Source organism: Microchirus variegatus, assembly GCF_963457635.1.
Source record: "Microchirus variegatus genome assembly, chromosome: 3".
In the NCBI taxonomy this organism is placed as follows: Eukaryota; Metazoa; Chordata; class Actinopteri; order Pleuronectiformes; family Soleidae; genus Microchirus; species Microchirus variegatus.
In genome coordinates, this window is record NC_139804.1 from 19,109,031 (window position 1) to 19,131,570 (window position 22,540).

At 39.9% G+C, this 22,540-nt stretch overlaps 2 protein-coding genes across 2 annotated transcripts in view; both read left to right on the plus strand.

The window, feature by feature from the left end:
• Positions 1–2,191: 2,191 nt before the first annotated feature.
• Positions 2,192–13,071, plus strand: LOC310924867 (protein phosphatase 1D-like; the record flags this gene model as incomplete). Its single annotated transcript, XM_083886714.1, has 6 exons — positions 2,192–2,738; positions 4,179–4,407; positions 6,701–6,825; positions 6,945–7,126; positions 7,668–7,892; positions 12,652–13,071. Exons 1-6 carry the CDS (start codon positions 2,201–2,203, stop codon positions 13,069–13,071), a joined length of 1,719 nt encoding a protein of 572 aa, XP_083742840.1. The 5' UTR covers positions 2,192–2,200.
• Positions 13,072–17,617: 4,546 nt separating this feature from the next.
• The window catches only part of brip1 (BRCA1 interacting helicase 1), a gene marked incomplete at both ends in the record, with an annotated part of 57,514 nt that continues 52,591 nt past the window's right edge, over positions 17,618–22,540 (plus strand). Inside the window, 5 exons of the mRNA XM_083886875.1 lie at positions 17,618–17,710; positions 18,375–18,486; positions 20,293–20,523; positions 20,818–20,960; positions 21,806–21,955. Coding sequence (XP_083743001.1) covers positions 17,618–17,710; positions 18,375–18,486; positions 20,293–20,523; positions 20,818–20,960; positions 21,806–21,955 — 729 coding nt within the window. The remainder of the gene's footprint in view (positions 17,711–18,374; positions 18,487–20,292; positions 20,524–20,817; positions 20,961–21,805; positions 21,956–22,540) is intronic.

Genomic DNA, 22,540 nt, shown 5'->3' on the forward strand with positions numbered 1-22,540 from the left:
TAAATGATTGCACTATCCCTCTGTTATAAGGAAAAAGGTACACATGTTTATACTTTATTCATTTTATACTGTCAGGGACCTCAATAGCATGCACAGCTAGCTTGGCACTTCCAACCTGGTCACATTTATGGATCTTCCACACTACTGAGGTCCTTCACAGTGTAAAAATCAACCAAGCTACTCAAAATAAGAATGAATACCAACAGGAGAATATTGCAGGGGATTTTGGCACATAGCTGTGTTTCTAATTCCACAGAAGCAGAATCCTTAAAAGTTCAACCTCACTGTAAAGGTGATTAAGGGCTTTACAACAACATATAATACAATACCAATTGGTATTTTTTGCCTGGCACATTAATGTGATTAGTGACACCTGTCATTTATAAAATATGGGCCATGAATATGATTCAACAGCTTGCAGTAAAATAAATAATGAAATAACATTTTTATAAAGTAAAGTAATATAAGACAAACAACACAAAACAAGTCACTTTAAAAACAAAACAATGGCATATGTGTGATATGTACTGTTGCTCATTGAATCAAATGATCAAGATAGAAGAATTGTTACACCCTTACCTGCTAGCTGAACTTACTTAGCCACCACCACCCATGGATGAGTAAGAAATACATCTCTTTTCTTTATGAATGGTAAAATACATAGACTACTCAGGAAGATGTTCTGCATTTTATTGTTAGTGGAGTAATGAAATGCTACAATAACAAGGTTGCAAAACATAAGGGCAAAATGTCTTCCACAGTTTCAGTGAATTTTCTCCAGGTCTAGTAACATTCGTTGAAGCCTGGTTTGGGAAATCCACATTTGCTGAGACTTGTATACAATGAAAGCTGTGTGACTACATTTCAGCTGATGCTGACTTATTTTCAGAAGCAGACCTCTCGCTGGTCTCTGGTACAGTATGTCATTCAGACTGGATGTGTTCACACTATTAACTCCACAGGCTTCCAGGCTTCAACTCACATGGGGACTTCATGTCTGTCCTGTCCTGTGATTGGCATTGTGATGAAAGTGCATAATTCCAGTGGGAGAAGCAAAGCATTGGCCACTCTGTAGAGTGGATCAAAGAACCCAGCAATACAATGTTGAGACATGATCAGCAACATCTGGTGACAGCCAGCATAGTCCTGCCTCTATTCTGAGAAATACACAGTACCTGTCTTTAAAAGTCCAGTGTGCAGGATTTATCTATCATGTATTATCTATGATGGAGTATTAGGGCCACATTGGGGGGGACGTAGATTTCAAGAATAAAGTCTTAATTTATGAGAATAAGAGGTTTTGTGGTTTCTCAAGAAACAATCCGACTGATCATTAATTTTACCCCTTGCTCAATGGGTCTTTATTTAAATAGTATAAACAGACATATACACACAACTATAGCTGTCAACTCTCCGACATTCACTTGTTCACAGTCCATGTACAATGACAACAATTCCCATTGTTACACACGCCAGCAGTACAGTACAACTCTATTCTCGTAAATTGACTACTTCCAAAACCAAACCAAACCAAAGTGCATCTTAATATAATGATCTGGAGTACAGGAGAGTCACCACTGACTTTGTTGAGTGGTGCGAGCTCAATCACCTTCACATCAACGCCACCGAGACAAAGGACATGGTGACTGACTTTTGCAGGAAGGTGCATCAGATCAGTCCAGTGATCATCGAGGATTTGGACATTGGGATCATGGATAGATGTGAAAACCTGGGTGTTTACTTCAATATCAAACTGGCCTGGATTAATAATACAGATGTCCTGTAAGAAGGCCTAAAGTCATTTTAGCTCAGTCCTGGACTAACCTCTGGACCTTACTGAAGAAAGTGAGTGAGATTGTGGCAAAGATCCATCATGGACAACACCACTCACCCCTACATTGGATAGAGCGCTGTGTAGAACACTGAAGAAACACAGTCACTGTTTGCAATATTCTGCATTTCCCTTTGCAGTTCCTCACATTTTGGAAGCAGCCAGAAGAGGGCGACAGCTGCACAGGCGTCGACACGTCCATGTGTTAGAAGAAGAAGAAGAAGAAGTACTGACGTCAGCGCGTTTGAGCATGCCTACTTCGCTCCAACATAAACAAAGACAGGACGCAGCACAAGAAAAACTGATCTCTCAGTTTATTGTATATGCTAATATTATAAAGACATTTGGGAGCGACTTATTCCTGGAGCAATGGAAAACGCGATACTGATGCGAGTGAGTGTATTTACAGACCAGGGAGGGAGGAAATACATGGAAGATGTGACCGAGATTATAGTGGAGCCTGAGCCGGGAGAAGATGAGTCGACGTCGGGTGAGCAGGAGGAGACAGGCGGTGGAGACTGTGCGGTCAACTGTACGGTCAACTCTCCGGCAGAAGAAACACACAAGCCCCATAACGGTGAAGTCACCGGGTCCCCCCAAATTCCAGATTCAACCGTTTACACAGAGCCAAAAGGAGACGAAAGTTCATCGGCGAATCCATGTTCACCGGGAGGTCAGAGCAAACCGGGAGCTCCGCAGACAGAGGCCAGCCGTTCCCGCCGTTCTGTCGCGTTCTTCGCAGTGTTTGACGGTCACGGGGGTCGCGAGGCTGCGCAGTTTGCGCAAGACTATTTGTGGGAATTTATGAAGAAGCAGCGCGGCTTCTGGTCCAACTGTGACCGGGAAGTCTGCGCCGCTATACGCAAAGGATTTGTGGCATGTCACCACGCGATGTGGAAGAAGCTGCGTAAGTTAACTGACACTTCCCTAAAGTTATAACGTTTAAACATGTCAACTGTCAACGTGGGGCTGTTTAACTGATGTTAGACCTCCACAGCAGACAAGTCTGTGGCCTACAGCCGCTTAGTTTCACCGGTTTTATGGAGCGTGCTGCACACACGGGTAGCTAACAAAGCGAATACCTCGAATATTCTTTAGACTCTGTAATACACTCTCTTTCACTTGTTTCCAAAACTCGACGAGCATCATTTTCTTTTTCTACAGTGTGATATCACGGGTTTCATGGAGACAACAGAGCTAGTAGTGTTAGCATTAGCCGGTTCACTATAAAAACAAAGCCTGGCAGCAGTTCTCTCTCAAACACATTCTCCGGCTGTTTGAAGTTCACTGTTTTTGGCGGCTCATAGTTTATTGTTGTCTGTTTTCTGGGAGTCGCTGTATCTGCTAACATTGTTACTGTATACAAGCTCTTCTCTCGTTTCAGTGTAGGTAAGATGTCAGTAGTCATGCCTCAGGCACGCATACAAAGGCACACAATTTTGTTTAGGTGTGTATGTGGATATGTCTGGACAAGTCAGCTGTTTTACAGCTGTCATGTGCGTGCGCACATACCAACACAACACAAACATAGGGTGTGTGCAAGGCACAATACTCAGTTTATTCAGGACATGCCTGTTCATTCGATCACAGTGTAAATTTTATCTGTCAAACACTTTTCAATCGATTATGTACATAAGAGGCACTTAAAACACATTCATGCAGCTGTTCTTGTTAGAGCTCAAAAACATTGATTTCCATTCATTTGAACAGTCAGAGCCAAACCTTCTTCCTAACGCTAACCAGGTAGAGCTGTAGTGTGTAATATTTAAATATAAACAAATTATTAATATTAAATATATTAAATATTAAATTCAAATGTCAAACAAACAATCTCTGGCGAAAACATATACCTTCTGGCGTAGGTCAATAAGTTCACATAATGCTCGTCAAGCCTATCAGCCCCAGATAACTCTCTCTGCGTGGTGGTGACATCCACCATGCATCCAAAGCAGACAGAGGCAACAGCAACATTGCGCTAGTAAAGTGAAATGACTTCATACAGCTGCACTATGTACTATCAGAAGGGGATTGCAAATAAGCCTGTTTGTTCAGTAGGATGTCACAGTTGTAGTTTTATCTTGATCACAATTTTGGCTTCTTCTGAACATGGTTGTAAGATATTGAAAATGCGTGCTCTGCCAACAGCAATCAATCTCTCCCCGAACAACAGATGTATTTTGATATCCATCTGAAATAATTTCATAATTCATTCTTCGGGGTGCTTATCTCCTGTCTAACAGGTTACGCTGCTGTTGAATGTGTGGTTCATTGTACTGGAAGTGGAGGTGTTATGGTTATAACTTTTGTTAATACTGTATATTAATGTGTCTGTCTTATCTCATCTCAGCTGAATGGCCAAAGACTCTCAAAGGCCTCCCAAGCACATCAGGCACCACAGCCAGTGTAGTGGTTATCAGAGGGAACCGCATGTATGTGGCCCATGTTGGGGATTCTGCAGTAGTTCTAGGGATCCAGGACGATCCCACAGTTCCATTCATCAGAGCCGTGGAAGTTACACAAGACCACAAACCTGAACTCCCCAAAGAGAGGGAGCGTATTGAAGGTTTAGGAGGGAGGTAAGGCTTCATGCATAAGTCACCCTGCCTTTATATTTTATTCAGATTTATTAAAAGGAACCCCAGCTATAAGACTTGTAGTTCTTAAAAGATAAATGTTAGTATCAGTAATTGATATAAAAAACCTTCTCGACTAAAAGCCTCAAATGCTTCTGGCGAAAAATGTCGAGAACACAGCCGCGGATCTTTAGGAAGTTGTGTCTTTCCACAGGCATCTTCCCACTCCTTTCTCCTCTTCTTGTCAGTGGGAAAGCTGTGTAAACTCACATCACTTCCCTTGTTGCCTTTCGATAAAAGGCAACAAGGGGATAAAAGCCAATCGAAAGCCGACCACAGCTGCTAAAAGACCTCACTGGAGCGGGTGGATACAAACGGAGACTTAAACCAAATGCCTTTCCGACAATTCTCCCACATAAGGAGCCTAAACGCCCGCGTGAAGCGAGTGAAATTCGTGTTAAAAAGCGCCAGAGACAAGAGACGCTGGATGCTCTCCTGAGCAGACAACCCGCTTCTGCAGTCGCCACTTCACTGTATATCCTAATTATCTATAAAGCACACGACAGCTCTGGATGCTAATAATTTCCAAAATTATTGATATTGGAATAAGTTTTATCACACAATAGCTTACCGTGAACATCTGCTGACAAAAATTGGAGCTCTTGACAACAAACACTCTCCCTCTCGGTTACCATGGAGACGCAGTTGCCGCACATACACCACCGGTTTTGTCCATCCTCGCCTCATCCCGTCTTTCTTGCTCTTCATTTTGATGCTCGTTTTGTGAAACATTGTCAGTGCTGTCCTCCTCCTGTATGTTTCGCTCGGGTTCAAATTGAAAAGGCTGAACAGATGACATGTTTATGCTGAACAGTCACAACAGGGTCCCGAAGCCCCCACTACAACCTTTTGACGTCACTACTCAGAGTGCATTGCGACATTAACAACAATTGTGACCTATGAGTTAAACTATTTTTACAAATTTTATAAAAACGAAGACATCAAGAAGGTTTTTTATATAAATTTATTATAACGGATACTAACATTTATCTTTTAAGAACTACAAGTCTTATAGCCGGGGTTCCTTTTAACCATGATGTTATTAGTTCCTTGGTGTAGCTGACTTCCTCCAATCAAATATAGTATTTTGCCGCCTGCCCTGAACATCATTATCCACATCACATTCATTTAAATTTTGAAAGAAAAAACATGGTTTTATTTTGCAAACATCACATTTTTAATCATTTTTGACAATTGTGGGTAAAATAGATGATTTCTAATGATTATGTTTCTAAATTGTGTTATGTTATATCTATAAATTGTTGTATGAACCCTCTCTCCTTCTCTATAGAGCTGTATTTGGCAATCAATAATGATAATGGGTATTCTGTGTAGTTTTTATTTCTCTTTCAAGGAACAAGACAAACTTCAGATTAGTAACAGATTTCATGAAGCAGTACCCTCACTTTCCCCCTCCTTCAACAAAGAGGGGATTGTTAACCAATAAGCATCTCTTATTTACACTGTTAGAACAAAATGTTAACTGTATCAGGGATAAAGTTCTTTCTACTGTCTGTGACATTTACTGATCAAGCTGAAACTCCACAGTTTCATGAGTTCACAGTTCACAGAATAGTTCCAATACTATTACAACATCACTTAAAAAGGTCCCACCAACATCCTCAAAGATCTGGCTTATGACTTTTGGGGGAATCGAAAAAAAATGCAGTTTTTTTTATTGGCTCAGTAACAGTAATATTCACATGAAACACTAATTTTGCCTCTACCACTTTACTAAGAGTCCACTGTTCAAGTAGTGAGCTAAAATAGTTAAATTGCTCCTTTTTTTTGAAAGAGGGGCTAAAGTGAAAGATATAAATGTAACAACCTTTACTCTATCAGTGTTGTGTGTTTCACAATGATTGTTTATGCAAAATTTGTGATGACGAATACAGACTCCCTTGAGGGAAAATAATAGAACTTTACTGCTAATGGGAGATGCGCCTATAGCCTTTTAATAGATTTGCTTGTGTTTTGAAAAAACCCACATAGTATATATGCAAATATTGTTCTAAAAGATATAGAATACTAGAAAAGGAGGATTAAGTTTAATTTGAATTAATTTAAATAAGAACTTATGAAACAAAACATAAACTGAAAACTGTTACTTTCATGCGAGCATAATTTATCACAAAGAAAATGTGGTTGATTTACAAACTGGCAGTTGTGTGTAATTCTTGTTGCATCAGCACATGAATAACCCACTCTCTGCTCTCTCTCCTGTGTGTGTTGACAGTGTGATTAAGAAATCTGGAGTGAATCGGGTCGTCTGGAAGAGACCAAGACTGAGTCACAACGGCCCGGTGCGTCGTAGCACTGTCATCGACCAGATACCATTCTTGGCAGTAGCCAGGGCACTAGGTGGCGTACTGTTTACATTACTGTCAAGCTATACTGTAAAAACAATTGGATCCAATTAGGCAGTCATGTTCTTGTCAAAACCAGCGGTGCATTAATCAGTGTCCGTCTTCTCACCACAGGTGATCTGTGGAGCTACGACTTCTACAGTGGCGAGTTTGTTGTTTCTCCCGAGCCAGACACCAGTGTGGTGACCTTGGACCCCAAAAAACATCGCTACATCATCCTCGGCAGTGACGGTCTGTGGAACAGGGTGCCACCTCAGGAGGCAATCTCGATGTGTCAGAACAACAGCGAAGTGGCGGTGAGTGCATTAGCAAAGACTTGTTTCTGTGAATGGGAGCCGTGTTATCATTCAACTTATAGGTCATCATGCAACTTTCAGGGTTGTTGTTACCGAGCTTCTCTTTTAGTAGCTTGTCTGGCTGTTACGTTTGAGTGTTGTGGTAAAAGCTGGGCTCGACTTGACTTCCTATGTCACACTTACTTGAGCATGAGTTCCGCTTGATCGCTGCAATTAACATAGTGGGAAAGTGTAGTGTCAAAAATGAATTAAAATTGTCCAGCTGATGGTAACCCTGTGGTTTTACTACAAACTCTTTAATAATTAATAAACTCTTTGGTAATATTTTTGTCTTGGCTGTGCTTTGCGGACTCCCTCTCCATTGTGGCTGACTAGCTGCTGTGACACGTTCGGCCAATCTGTTTTTGTAACGACAATTTGTTCAATCACAATCACACTTGCTTTGGTTTGATATGCCTGCACTCAGTTTTGCATTTTGAACATTTAAATACCTGATGGTCACTGTGTGGACTCTGTGTAATAACAACATTCTCCGTTTCAGGCATCTTGTAGTGTATCAAGTGCCAGGCAGCTCGTCAGCCATGCTCTTCTACGATGGCGCCAGCGGATGTTGCGTGCCGATAACACCAGTGCCATTGTAATAGCCCTGCAGGAGTCGGGCACCTCGCAGGACACGCTGCACCACGAGGAGGTGCTTCTTGACCTGTCCAAGGTGTCCCAGTGTCCTCCCACCGACTTATCCCGTGCCGATACTCCTCTTCTCCAGGTGAGCACAGGGACACAATATGAACTATTAGATAACAAAACAAGACACACTTTTTAAATCTTTTTGTTGTCAAAAGGGTTTGTGTATATGTTTAAAAATGTCTCATGGACTTCAACAGTGGGTTGAACTCACTAGATATAGCCGGATATATAGTCTAATGTTAATTCGCCAAGTTTACACATTAATAAATTAGGGCAGATAATATCATAATGAAAGTTTCCATTTTCCCAGCTGCTCCTTTTTTAAACTAAAATGTTATGAAAACATTTATTATTAACATATAGGTGTCCAGCCATGGCAAAAATGTTCACAAGTCTACTTCGGGACATTTAGAGTTATTTACAGATTGTGAAAGTGTGATTTCTAAGCTTTCCAACAATGTCAAACACATGTAAATCTGATAATTTTTGAAGAAGATGTGGCCATTTGAATGTAGCCACTCCTCAAACTGCTTTAGGGAGAAATTCAGCCTGAAAGATGTTGACCTACTTGAGGAGCCAGGCCAATAGCTGCTCATTTGCATCACATTTACATGGTCACAACCCCCCACCCAGTCTAGCTGTCAGTGACATCTGATATCTGTTAGCCCACAGGACAGAAACAGTGTAGCAGTTTGAAAACAAAGGAATGAATGTAGTTCATGTCAATGTAGTGTTATTTGCCTCAAGTACTTCAGTGGACTGATTAGAATCAGAATTTACTTTATTGATCCCCAGAGGGAAATTCTTCTGTTACAAAAAGCACTTGAATAAAAATGAGAAACAAGAAAGGTGAAAGATAGATACATACTTCAAATATCAAATAAAATATATCTAAGTGTGTGAAGGAGAGTTCAATATTTTCCAGACCATGGACTATATTATCATCTTCAATACCAGTTCCTCCCCCACAATGTGACTGTACCCACTGTCCATCACAGTTGATATGCGGGCTAAATGATAACATCACAAGCGCACCCTCTTCTGCTTCCTCTTCTGTGCTTTAACCTTTCGTGCTGGGCATGTGAAGTCTTTGGCCTCATCAGAACAGAAAGGCTGATTTGTTCAAAAAGCCAGGACGGGAAGACTGTCAACAGGGGGCAGAACTCCTGGGTTGCGCAGTAGCTGAAACTCGATAGGCTCTGCATCACTGTGAGTTTGAGCAAGCACCACACCTGGTCTGTTGGCATCAAAGCTGTGACAGAATAGAAGCACACAACAGGATATTTAAAACATGGCTCACTGTTCACATGGAACACTATTATGTCCATTCATGATTTTTTTATTTATAAAATGCAGAAGTTTTAATATAAATACCTAAAGTGCTGATAACTCTTGATCTGTGGGAGCTTTCGAAAGTAGGGACTCGGATGTGTCTGCCAGTCGATGGCCTTTACTATCACTCTGCCATCTGCCGTTCCAACAAGCTGCGGAATATTGAGGCGACCTTTAGGAGAGCTGTGTTCCACTACCTGTTGACAACAAGAACCACAATGAAAATAATTATTTTACTTTTCCAAAAAAATCACATTTTACACATTACTTATTGCAGTCTAATAAAATGAACTAACCTGAGCGATGTCTGCCAAAGTATTGACTCTGGTCCTCATGAATGCTTGCTTGATTAGTCCAAAGCCACAGTCAGGGGCATATTTGGTGTGGCCAACAATCAGGAAGACTGATGACTTCATTGCTCCCTTTACTTGACGACAGTGCTTTGAAGCTTGATTAAAAACTGCATGTTCACCTGAAAAGACAAATATTATGTTTATGTTCATTCTAATGGCTCATAGTGTTAATGGTCAATATAAGCATTTGGCTATTGTATAGAAATCCATTTTTACACATACCAAGAGCCTTAGCCAACCTCATGTATAGACGCCACACTGAGGCCTTAGATACATGGGTTGGCAGCAACTTCACATGCCAATCCTGCCCAGGATTCTGAAAAATCCTGGGCATATCATGGTTCATGTTAACAGGCACTTTATCACTGAATCAGTATAGATTGATCAGTAGTATTGCTTGGATGATGTGTGAATGCCACACCTTTATGTGCATGAATCGCACGTGTAATTAACAAGTTCATCACACATTGTGTTAATCACATGTGTGATTCAGGCATGCAAAGGTGTGCCATTCACACATCATTCAATGCAATGTTAGGTTTCGAAAACGGGAGTTTCGTCTCAAAGCATATGAATTATCAAACTGAACATGCGGGTGTACAAAATCTCAAAGAGGGCCGTGACATGCTCCTCTTACGGTATTATTTTTAACACACCAATAGTGAGCTAGCCAATCTCAAGTATAGCTAATAACCGTTATGGCAACATAACGCTCTGAAACGCACCTTAAGTGTGTTATCCACACGCTATTCTTGCTCAGCAGAGGTCATATGCTCCCGTACATATCGATCAGATGATCGTAGCTTATAATATGAGTGCCGAGCTAGCGAGCTAAGCAGGCACAGCTAGGGTTGCCACCCGTCCCGTAAAATACGGAATCGTCCTTTATTTGGCAATTAAATGTTGCGTCCCGTATTGGTTCAATACGGGACGCAGTTTGTTCCGTATTTCCTTAAATATCCAATCCACATGTCTGTCACACACACATCAACACTAAAGATAAAGATGAAAATAAAACACAGGGAATAATAAGGCCAGCAAACTTGTCGTGCCGGGATCTATGCAGGATCCCGGCCGCCCCGGCTCCGGTCCTCTGTGCGCGTGCTGCTATCACGGTTGCATAGCAACAGACGCCACACATCGGTGCTGCTCACAGTTAACTGAAGACATCAGCTCATCTGATTAATCGGTTATTCCCTTAATTACAACTAAACTAAAGCTCTTCTACAAAAAGATTGAGACCACGGAGTGAAAACAATGAAAAGTGCGCTGTTGAGTTGTCGTCATCGCACGTCATCGCGACTGTACCGATCCTCGTCATAAAGATTATTATTGGATGTAAAGATAAAACTGCGTATAGAGAAATAATCCAGTCTGTGCTGATACGGAAAGATCGCTTGGAGGAAAAGCGCAGCGCGCAGCAGCGACGCACAACGCAGCAGAGAGAGAGAGAGAAGCCACAGTGCAGGTGCGGTGCGCAGAAAAAAAGGCCCGCTGCACCAGATGAGGGGGCGCACTCTATAATATAATATACTATAATTGCAATGCCTTGACTTTAGTGAGGTAAGCACACACAGTCCCTGCCATAACAAAATTAGAAGAAAAAAAACAATGGTACAGAATTAGCACAATAACTTATTTCGGTTTTTCCGGTTTCAGCCAACTGTTTCCTGATTTTCGGTGCATCCCTAGTTATATTGCTCTTGCCAATAAAGACATTTCATGTTCATGTGTTCCCCAGCTCCTTCCAAAAGTAGATGTTTTCTGTAATACAGAGATCTGTAATGTTTTGAGTTACTTGGCCTTACTTCATGTTACCATAATGATCCTTCAAAAAGCCTCAGAATGCCCCATTTTTACCTCAAATTTTCAAATGCTCCACACCAACCCGCCTCCGCTCGGTCGCTCCGCTCCCTCGCCTTGTACTCACCATAGTGAAATTTTACTAGAAAAACCCCTGACACCCTTACAACACACGTGCCTAGATGTCCTAGATTAGTCGGCTCTGTGGTGGTCATGGCCCAGAGGAGCCGCGGTGGGGCATCCCTTATTTTCATTTCTGAAAGGTGGTAACCCTAGGCACAGCTAAAAACAATGTAGCCAAACGGCGTTATGAAACGCACAGTGAATTATTAAAAGACAGCGTCCCTATGTGCGTCTGTATGTGACTTTGAATGAACACTAACATAACATAGATAAACAACGTTAATGAAAACTCACCCCATAAGAAACTGAAAGGTATTCCGGCAGACTTCAGTGCCTCCGATCAGATAAGAGGTCCGGGCGTGCTTCCTTTTCGTCGCAGTTTTACGTCTGTTCACTTCCAAAAGTCCAATTAGATAGGAGATATAGCGGTGCTGGCGTCACGTCATCATCTCAGACAACTACTGTGTCTGTCTTGCTCTCTTTCAGCCGCTGAATAATCATCTGTTTGTTGTTTTTGTGACGATGAAGTCTTCTAACACGTTAGCATAAATATCGCTAGCTTAAAATGCTAACAGTCCACACACCAGCCGTCTCTCTGCTGTCTCTGTCTTTGTGCCACAGCTGACTTATTCTCCGGTTTTCTTTGTCTTCCTTTGTTCAACAAAGCTTTGATGATGACTGCTTTGATGACAATCATGATTTAATTCACACTGCACACATACACTGCACACACACACAACTGCTGGACAGACTATCTCTCCCCCTCCCTCCCACTCTCGCTCTCGCTACGTGCATATTAATTAGCCATGTGTATTCTCCGTGATAGTCAGCTGATTGGCTGAAAAAGCAACAAAAGCTCTGGAATGTGAAATCGCCACACCCAAACTAGGATTCACAGCGATAAAACAACCTTAATTCAAACACAAAGTTTATGGTTTTAAGACCCACAATACTGTGATTTGAAGCATGTAGTGGCTTCTTCAAAACTTCAACTTGTGTAATTTTGAAAAAAACGGAAATCCCTAATTTTGGGGGAAAAAAAGTTTTCCTGTTTTTTCTCGTTTTGCGCTTTGCCGACTTGTTCCCGCTTGGTCCGTGGCGGGTCACATATTTGTCATTTGTGTTGTTGGAAAATGCAAGAATATTTCCCAATTCTCGTTGCTATGTTTTTATTTGTAGGTGCAAGTACAGTTTGTCATTCCCTTTTTTTTTTCTTTTCCCCTGCAGAGGCCTCCAGAGGAAGACCCTCCCTCAGACATGTGTGATTTCCTCCCTGCCCTGGAGCGTCGAGATGGCTTATCAGGAAGCAGCAGCCTGTACCACATGAATTTTTCTGACCCGTTTGCTCTGACTCCACTGTGTCCGAACAGCAGTACTGAGCTGCCCAGTCAATCCAGTCCCAGTGACAGGACAGCTGGCAGAAGGACACCCAGCAACAAAAGAACTAATGACGGATCATCAGCAGCATCATCATCATCATCCTCATCATCATCATCATCATCAGGCCACTCGACCAAGAAAAGCCGGCGCGGGTCTGTAGACAGGCCACCACTGGTGCAGCACAATGCAGAGAAGAAACAAAAGGAGTCCACTAACGTCTCCCCCATTCTCCAACAGCATAACAAGACAACTGTGTGTGTGTACTGAACAATGTTGTCGTACTCGCATCCATGACTCCGACTCAAGTCCTCCATTTTTTCAGGACTTGGAGTTGAGCATTTGGACTTTACAGAACGGAGAACCTGAACCTTTATTTGAAACCTGAAATCTATTTGAGACAAAAGTGACCTCAGCTCTCTGACCCATCACCTCCTGAGCAGGGCCACTTGTTCTGGGGCAAACACTCCAGTCATGTGGTACCAACTTACGGCCACGCACGCACTTTGCAGTTTGTTTGCAGTTGCTTACGACAGAGAACTGGTACTGTAATCAGCTATTTTTGATCACGGTTAGTTTTATTTCTGACTTTCACATGATGTGAAGTTCCGGCAACAGCATATTAAGCCAACTCTGGAGTTGAAAAACATCCTGGAGGTGCCCATGTGTATTTCCTTTGGAGTAATTCAACAATACATAGTTTGATTAGAAAATAATCTATGAACTTGGATGAGATAAAAAAAAATTTTTTGACCTACATAATAGAGTATGTACTATAAAAATATCACAATGATTTTAATTGATGAATTTCGAGTCTTCACAGACCTCCTGGCTGTAGTGGTACCAGTGGTTCCAAAATAGGTCCCCAATCACTTCCCTAAAGAAGAAAATCCATCTGCTTCAGCCCAAACAGCATAGAACACACTGCAAAAACATACTGTGTGTCCTGTGCATGCACGTCATGAAATAACAGTCCAGATCAGCATTTGGCAGCAGTCTGTATTTGTCCAGTATAAAGGGAAACTGGAAGAGGGTCAACAAAACCACCACTCACTGGCTAACCACTTGTTAATGCAGCTATAATCATCAGAATGTCTGATAAGAGAAAGGAGGCCATCGTGTCGTTGGAGACTGATGAAAAATGAAAAAAGCCTCTTGCATGAGCATTTTTAGTTGAAGCTGTATGTGTTTGTTTGACTGTGTCACTTCAGTGTTACTTCTCTTGTGGTGAGTTGTGCAGCTAACAGCCATTCAGAGTGATTCCTCTTTCATTTACACCATTGCTGCTAATTCAACACGTGGAACAGAGCCGCTCTGGTGCGTCCCAGCTTTTAAACAGATCTAGGACCAATTTTAGAACAGAGTTGGTGTTGTTGTGGACACTGTCTCTCTTTGTCATTGATGAGAGATTACATCCAGAGCAATTAGTGGGTAAGAGCGGGTGAAGCGGCTCTTATTAGTTGTCCTCTTGAGCTGTGCCGGCACAATTGGTCCTTGAATTTTAGGGACATGGCCTTGGTAAGTCCTTGAATTTTATATCAACCAAAGTGTGGGAACCTTGACATACACACACAGCTAGCTGCCTTCCACTGTCATCCCTGTGTCTAGTGGTGTCTACTTTCCTTGTGTTTGCAGTTGTCCTGCACATTCTGGCAACTCAAAACAATCTTATAGAAACTCTGGTCTTCTTGCTCAACACCAGTACAATACAAATTTCAAACCTTAAAAAAGGTTTTTCCTGGAAACTGTATCTTGTGTCAGTGTTTTAAAAAATGAAGTAATCATTCTGAAAGGCTGAGTAAATGTCTTACTTCACTCCTGTCTGCAAACATTGTATTTACTGGTGTACATATTACACATTTTACAGTAGTGTCTTAAGAAGTAAGAAACAGTGTTCATTTAAAAGAAATCTATATATTTTTATATATTATTGTATTGTATTATTATAACAATAATAACATGGAATTTCATTTTAGATCCACTTCAGCTTATTGTTCTCTCAAGTTTCGAATACACACACCCTGTGTTTTTATTATTCTCATCTTATTTAATCACTGGAGATTTGTCTTGAATATGAAGGTGCTGCTAAAGTCACAAATCAGTAAGCTATTGCATTGTATATGATGGGTGAATAAATGTAGTGGGTGTTTTTGTTCTGTTTATTTTTTGTATATTTGACATGACCCGCTGGTGAAGTTTTAGATCATACCAGTTGTTTTTAATTTCTGCATCTTGGGGGATAAATCTTGCCAACAGTTGTGTTGCATACATTGTTGTGATGTTTGCAAGAATGCATTTTAGCAGTACTCAAGCTTTGGCAGGAATTGGTGTGTCCGTCTTTACCAGTATAGATTTTTTCTCTCCCTCTCCGCTTGCTAACAACTTCCCTTGGTTCAGAGGGACCAACACTTTTTCTTTTTTTTTTTGTGATTAGTTCGTGCTGCCAGACTTCCATTGTGGCTGCACAACATCATGTCTACATGTATTGCAATAAGACAAATGCTCTGTCACAAGCATGTTACTGTTTCATCACCATGGTATCCTGCCACCTTATTTTATTTTGTTTGCACCAAGGTTACTTGGTTTTTATAGTGTTCTCCTTCTCGCCATTGTCCCTTCCACTCTGCAGCAATACTGTTACTGATGTATGCACAAGGGTCATTTGTGAATAAATAACACTCTGTGTGGATTTTCTGAGGGAATATTTTTGCACTACAATGGTGATGTAATGTCTTTGCGAAGGGACTTTTTTTTTTCATTTTAAAGACCATGTGGAAAGAATTGAATGCATGACTGGAGTTAAAAATGAAAACATTGTAAATGGAAAATGTTTTATGGCGTATATTTCGATTCTGAGAGTTCTGATTTGAATGAACATGACAGGAGAATTACAGATGGAACCGATGTCTAAATCCTTGTAAAACCTTGTTTTATGATAATGTATTTTCATGGAGCCAAGTATGATTTTAACTAGAATTTGTAACATGGATTTTGGATCATTCAAAAATATTGTACATTATCTATTAAAATATCAAGTAATGATATTGATGTTTGATGTGTTCTCTCAGCAAATACAATCTCTTTCTTAATTGAGATGCTATTTTTATTTTTGATATAATCTCATAAATCTGCTCATTTTATGATGACAAACCTGATTCAGATGGCTGTACTGCAGTGCACATTGCAAATGTAAAGCTGGAAATACAATTTAAATAAGAGTATTTCTGAGATATCTACGTTACTTATGTGCTGTGTAAAAAGACTGCTTGTTAAGCTTTGAATTGCCATCATGTGAAATACAATTATGTTACATACGATTGTCATGTTGAGGATATGACTTAGAAGCTCAGTGGTTTACATTGAACAAACATACTGTGACCAAATTGGTTGAATCGAATAATGATATAATTAATCACCAACAAATTTAAGTCAATCTGTTTGAGATTTTTTTTTTTAAAGTAAGTGATTATTAAGTCTTTCAGTTGTAAATGTCAATATGAGCTGATTTATTTGCTCCTCTGCCAATAAACAGTATCTTTCGTTTGGAGACAAAACAGTTTGATGACATCAACAGACACTTTCCACCATTTTCTGAAATTTAATGGACAAACTACTAATTATGAATTCAATAAAATAACCAACATATTAATGGTATTGAAAATCATTCTTAATTACATCCTGAAACTAGTTATTAAATATTTATCACAATATAATTTTGATTCATAACAATTATACATCATGTCAGTGTTTAAATGTACAGTCCAACTAGGTGCCTTTAGCTAGTCTATTGTAAAAATCACAAGCACAGGTGTTTCTAATAACATGAATGATGCTGCTGTTTAGTATTAAACTGGAGCAGTTGTTAAATGCTATTAAGCCACCATCCATGCTATTATATAGATGTGCACTTTTCCTAATGTGACAGGTCATATTGTTTGTAGTAAAAACAGTCCACTGCTATCACTGAAGTGGAAAAATAAAACGGAGGTAAACGTTGGCTTTGGACCGTGAAATCGAACACATGTAAACAAACAACATTGGCATACTCTGTACCACGCGCACGTTTGCCTACGTAATTTCCGCATCTGAATGTAAATTTTCTATCCAGGAATGTCACCACTTTCACTGTTGTCACCAACAAGCCGCCTCAGACTTCAAAATAAAACCCCAACGCGTTAAAATAACCACTTACCAGAAATGTTGTTGATGCTAAGCAGTCAGTAAGAACTTCCAGTTTAAATAATTTTCCCACCCAGATTATGTTCTAGGGAAAATATTGTTATAAATGAATGAAATGAAATATTATTATTTTATTTTGAAAGCCCTTACAGGAAAGTCAATGCGCACGTAGTCTAGTTTCCTGCCAAGTGCCACAATCTAATTTGTATGAGCGGGAATGTTTATTACACACAGGCAGCAAGAGAGAGCCACGAGAACCGAAACAGACTATTTGTTCGTACACCTTTATTCGGAAAGAGAAATGCAATGTTCAATAGCGCTTGTTATCGTTAAATATAAACATTAATGGGTCAAGAAAGTAACGCCGTAAACACTGTATGTATTAGGTAGTTAGCAGTTAGCTAACGAGTGACGTCTCAGGTAGGTGACAAGTAACTGCACACATGTTGGCAAGTTCAGTAATTGGCTAAATGTTGTACCAATAAGCTTGCTAGTTAATGTCAACTGATGGTAACTGATGCAGCTATTTTTTACACTCACTTGTTTGTCCGTGTAATAATAAATTATGGTTACTCTTAGCTTAATTAGTGTTGTTTGTCTGTTTTAAAGTCACATTTCTGTGTAGCTGACGGTGATCATGGCTACATCACCAGTGGAATATACAATAGGAGGGGTGAAGATCCACTTCCCCTGTAAGGCTTATCCATCCCAGCTGGCCATGATGAATTCAGTGAGTAACACATTTACCACTCCAGAAGTTAAACAAGATAATACGTGTGCTTAAATATGGATTTGTTCAAATGTATAGATAATTATTACGCATTAATTCGAGTCATAATGCATTCATAAACTTGATAACAAATAAATAATTGTTTTTGCATGTTTGTAACTGGTCTATTAACTGGTGCTTCAGATGTGTTCTGGTCGAACTGGACTCAGTCCTCATACAAGCAAGTCAAATTAAATACTGTTTGAACCTCAAAGCATTATTGGATACATGAGTAGAGTATTGAGAATATAGTTTGGTAGATAAAATGTCAGAAAATGATGATCAGTGTTTTTCAAACCTTATTTTAGTCTTTAGTTCTTAGTCTACAAACCAAACGTATTCAGTGTTGATGCTTTCTTTGTTATATGGAGCAAAGAAAATATGCACATTTAAGAAGCTGAAACACTCAAATCGATTATCAAAATGGTTGACAATGAATCAAGTCCTACTCAAAACAAATTAAGTCACTCATCCTTTGAGGGACATCAAACCAATTTCGTCTCACTAATTAAACTAACCCAATCTGCCCATATTCAGGTCATTCACGCACTAACACATTATAGAGTTAGTGTTGAACTACTGATGCTCTGAGCTTACTGTGTTAATGTGTGTGTCTTGTCTGTAGATTATAAGAGGGCTGAACAATGGTCAGCACTGCTTGCTGGAGAGTCCCACTGGAAGTGGGAAAAGCTTGGCCTTGCTCTGCTCTGCTCTGGGATGGCAGCAGGCTCAGTTTGGTAAGTTAAGGTTGAATAAAAATGTCTTTTAAATTATTACTGAGTATTTCAAGGTGTATTTTATAATCTGATGTGTTTATACTAGGGAGGGTCATTTAACATGACACCTAACATGATGTCATGCACTCAGTAACAGAGGCTGCAACTCTGACACACTACTGTTGTTTTTGATTGTCAACATCACTTTGACCTGTCTGAGCTATCAAGGGAAATCCCCTGACTCTACAGCACAACACCACAGAATTAAAAGTTAATAACAATGAAAATCTACAGTGACTCCATACATCCTATAGCACTTAGAACTCAATTTGAAGCAAAGCCATACCAAGTGAACAAGAGGATAGGGAGGTAGACTCATCAGTCTCTTAATAATTTGTCTTTTTAATAGGGCTGTAACGATATGTGTATTGAAATCGAAATCACGATACTCAGAGCCACGAACCTGTCTCGTGGCGTGAGAAAGCAGAATTTTCCAGTCAGCCACATGATACGAGCTGTTATCGCTACCAAACTTTTAAAATTACTATTATTTTTATTAGGGGTGTCGAATTATCGTGTTGATTGTGATTAATTAATTACAGTCATCATTAACGGGTTATGTTTTTTAATCACCTTAATTTCTTCTTTATCGGGGGCAGCGTCAGACGCAGAGACAAAAGCGTCATAAAACCATGTCTAACTTTAACAAACACAGACATGCTGCATACCCACAGAAAGGTCAGAAACTCAGCTAAAAGCTCATTTAAACCATTCTTATGTTCACCAAACAGAGTTAAAACACCGGTGGATCAAACCCGCAGGAGGTGAAAAAACCCGCCACAGCGCACATGTTTAAAAGTGGCACTGGGTGTCAGCACGATTATGTAAATAGCGGAGAATTCACAGATTCTAACGGTACCATTTTTATCCCTCTACGAACAAGATTCATGGATCCAGCCCCAAAATAAGAGCAACACAACTGACTTTCAAGAAATACAAGCGGAAAATGTTGTCTTACCTTTGCTGTTTATCAAAACAAGTTATTTCCACCGGAACAAACTTTGGGGACAAATCCCAGTCTGACTGATCATTTACTTTGTCAGTATTATTTTGTTATAGAAAGAGAGAAATGTTCAAATCTGTTCATAGTGTTCCAAAATATGTGTTATTAAATGTTAAATTAAGTTGTTACAGAAGTAAATGTTGGTTAAATAAAATGTTTTTTAAATAAAAAAAAATAAATCGTGGTATGTATCGAACCGTGGGTCAAAAATCGTGATACAAATCGAATCGTGAGTTTGTGTATCGTTACAGCCCTACTTTTTAATGTACTCAACGTTTTATAATTAGATGACTAAGGAATAATCGAGTATTCACGATAATCCCTATTATTAAATTAAAATAAATTAGGACTGCAACTAATAAAGTAATTTAGTAAATTGTTAAAAAAAATATGCACCATTGTTTTTAAAACTTCAAAATTTGGTCTGCCTCTAAATTAAAACAACTGGGTCTCCAGTATGGCGTTTTTCCTCCTGAACTTAGAGATAGTAACTGTTGTATTAAATCTGTGAACCTGTGTATACCTTAGAGGATCCAGAGGGAGCAGGCCTTCTCACTAGAGGTTTGGTGGTTCAAGTTCCAGCTCCCCCAGTCTGTGTCGAATTGTCCCATTTTCCCCAAACAGATAATTGATCAGGAATTGCTAAGAAACAGAAAATTATATTGGCATTGTTGTAAATAAAGTTTTGTTAATTCCATTTCCTTCTAAATACAGACTGATAACTAGTTTCACTGTTATATCCATGTTTGATTTTGTTTTGACAGCTAAACTGAAAGGAGGAGGAAGTCAAATGGAGGACAAGAAAATGTCACTTAATGCCTCTGGAGAATGTAAGAAGTCAGACGTTGCCTCTCCCTGTCAGTGTGCCTGTCATGGTCAAACTAGAGGACCTTCAGTGCCAACAGCAGATACATCTGTTGTTGTGGACCTGACTGAGTCACCGTGTAAAGAGCCCAGCACAGCAACACCACAGCTGCACCCATCATCTGAACATAGTAAGTCTGTTTGCACACACTGTGGTTGTATGATTTACAGCAGCACACGGTATTTAAATGTATTGTATAGCACAAGGTTGGACAGTATGGCCAAAAATATTATCAAGGCTGCCTGGAGATGACCTTTTTGTATCCGTTTAAAGTTTTCCATTATTCTTTTAAAATGTGAAGACATTCTCTTCCCTTGATCCTTCCTGCAGAGGTAAGATTTAGCTTTGGTATACTTAATTAACAAAGCCACTTTAGAACTCAGTTTCTGACTCTTTAATCCAAACATTATTTATAATGTTTCAGAGCTATTAGATGTGGAGCCGCCTCCCAAGAAACAATCCATAGCCTCACGCTTGTCCGAGAAGTTTCAGTCGTCCCTGACCTCTGTCGAAGAAGATGATGATGACTTCATGCCAGACAGGAGAAACTTACACACTGAGAACAAGGTTGCTGTTGTTTTTTTTCTTCAATGAATTTGCTGTGTATTACATTTAGAAGGTGAATGTCAATTTGTGTCTTGGCATTATGTCATCAACACACAACATAATAGTGATGGATTGATGAATTTATGTTCTATGTAACAGGAGTGAAAATGTGATGATAAATAACAGAGCTAAATCAATCAGTGTTACTGAGGTACATATGAGCCAAAACGCAATGTACACTATTTCTGGGGTTAGATGGGCACGCACCGTAATGCCAATATTGCACCAGCTCCTTTCTGATCAGTCGGTACCTGACTGAATTAAAATACACGTTTCAGTGCCTGAGCTGATTCCATGAATGCCGATCCAACTACATGACCCAGTTTGCTTTGCAGCTCTGGAATGTGTCTTAGTCTTTTGACAAGCTCAGTGATTTCCTCTACCTGACACTATATGACACAAAGGAGTATTTGATGCAAACACATTATTTACACTTACTGCTTTATTCCATCTCTGCAAATATAGAGATGGAATAAAGAATGAACTCTTTCTCTTGCTAGCTGAGATTTCTTAGGTCTGAAAATATTGTCTTACCTCAATGCAAAAACAGAAAAGCTCTGCCACATTTTTGAAAAATCGGTAGAGAAGGGAGTGATTATAGTGTGAGGAGCTGACACTGCCACCAGCAGTAAATGTAGATATGGCGTTATTAAGTGGAAACATCAGAATTTAACATGCACTTAGCCAAGTTTCATACTGCATAGGTGTAGAAGTAAATTTAAAAAAAATGGTGGTTCTATATGTAATGCACAACTGTTGACTTATGTGCTGTCAAATAAAGTGAAGTGTGTGTGATTGTTCCTCAGTGCCGTAAAAGAAAGCGTCAGGAGAAGGGAGTCGTATTCATTGATGATGATGATGATGAACCAGTGCTGGAAAAGAAGCCCCCGACTAAGATATGGGACCCAAAGCCATACGGCCCCGCATCAGCCAGTCTGTCCTTGGCCTTTTGCAGTGTGAGTACACCCTACCCCAGGGGCCACATGAGAAACATAAAATATTGCTGAGAGCCGGACTAATGGCCTGAATTAATTCTGCTCAATATTAATTTTGTCTCCTTATAAAAAAGCAGTAAATTGTATTGTTTTGGTGTAAAAGCATACAAACACAATATACAAAAAAGGAAAATTCAGATTTTCGTCAATTATAACTAACGAACTTGAAAATATCAAATTACTACACTATACAGTATAATGAATACTATTATACTATACTACTGTGGTGTAGTGGAGTGAATATATTGTCTGACACAACCAGACAAACAATAACCCCACCCCCATAGAGTGCACCTGCCCGCTTACGCACACACTAATGCTGCAAACACACCGGACGAGTTTACAACGAGTGACGGTGCTTTGCTGGTTAGATGATAAGATAATAAACAGGGAGGGAGATGATGATAATTCCTGAACTCGAACCAAGACACTTGCAGTAGAAGGAACATACCACAGACATCGTTCTTGAAGTTGTCTTCGATATGCTGCCTCCGACTCGTCCAGTATACACAACATTAAGGTCCTCCCACATCATGAAAGCTGCTG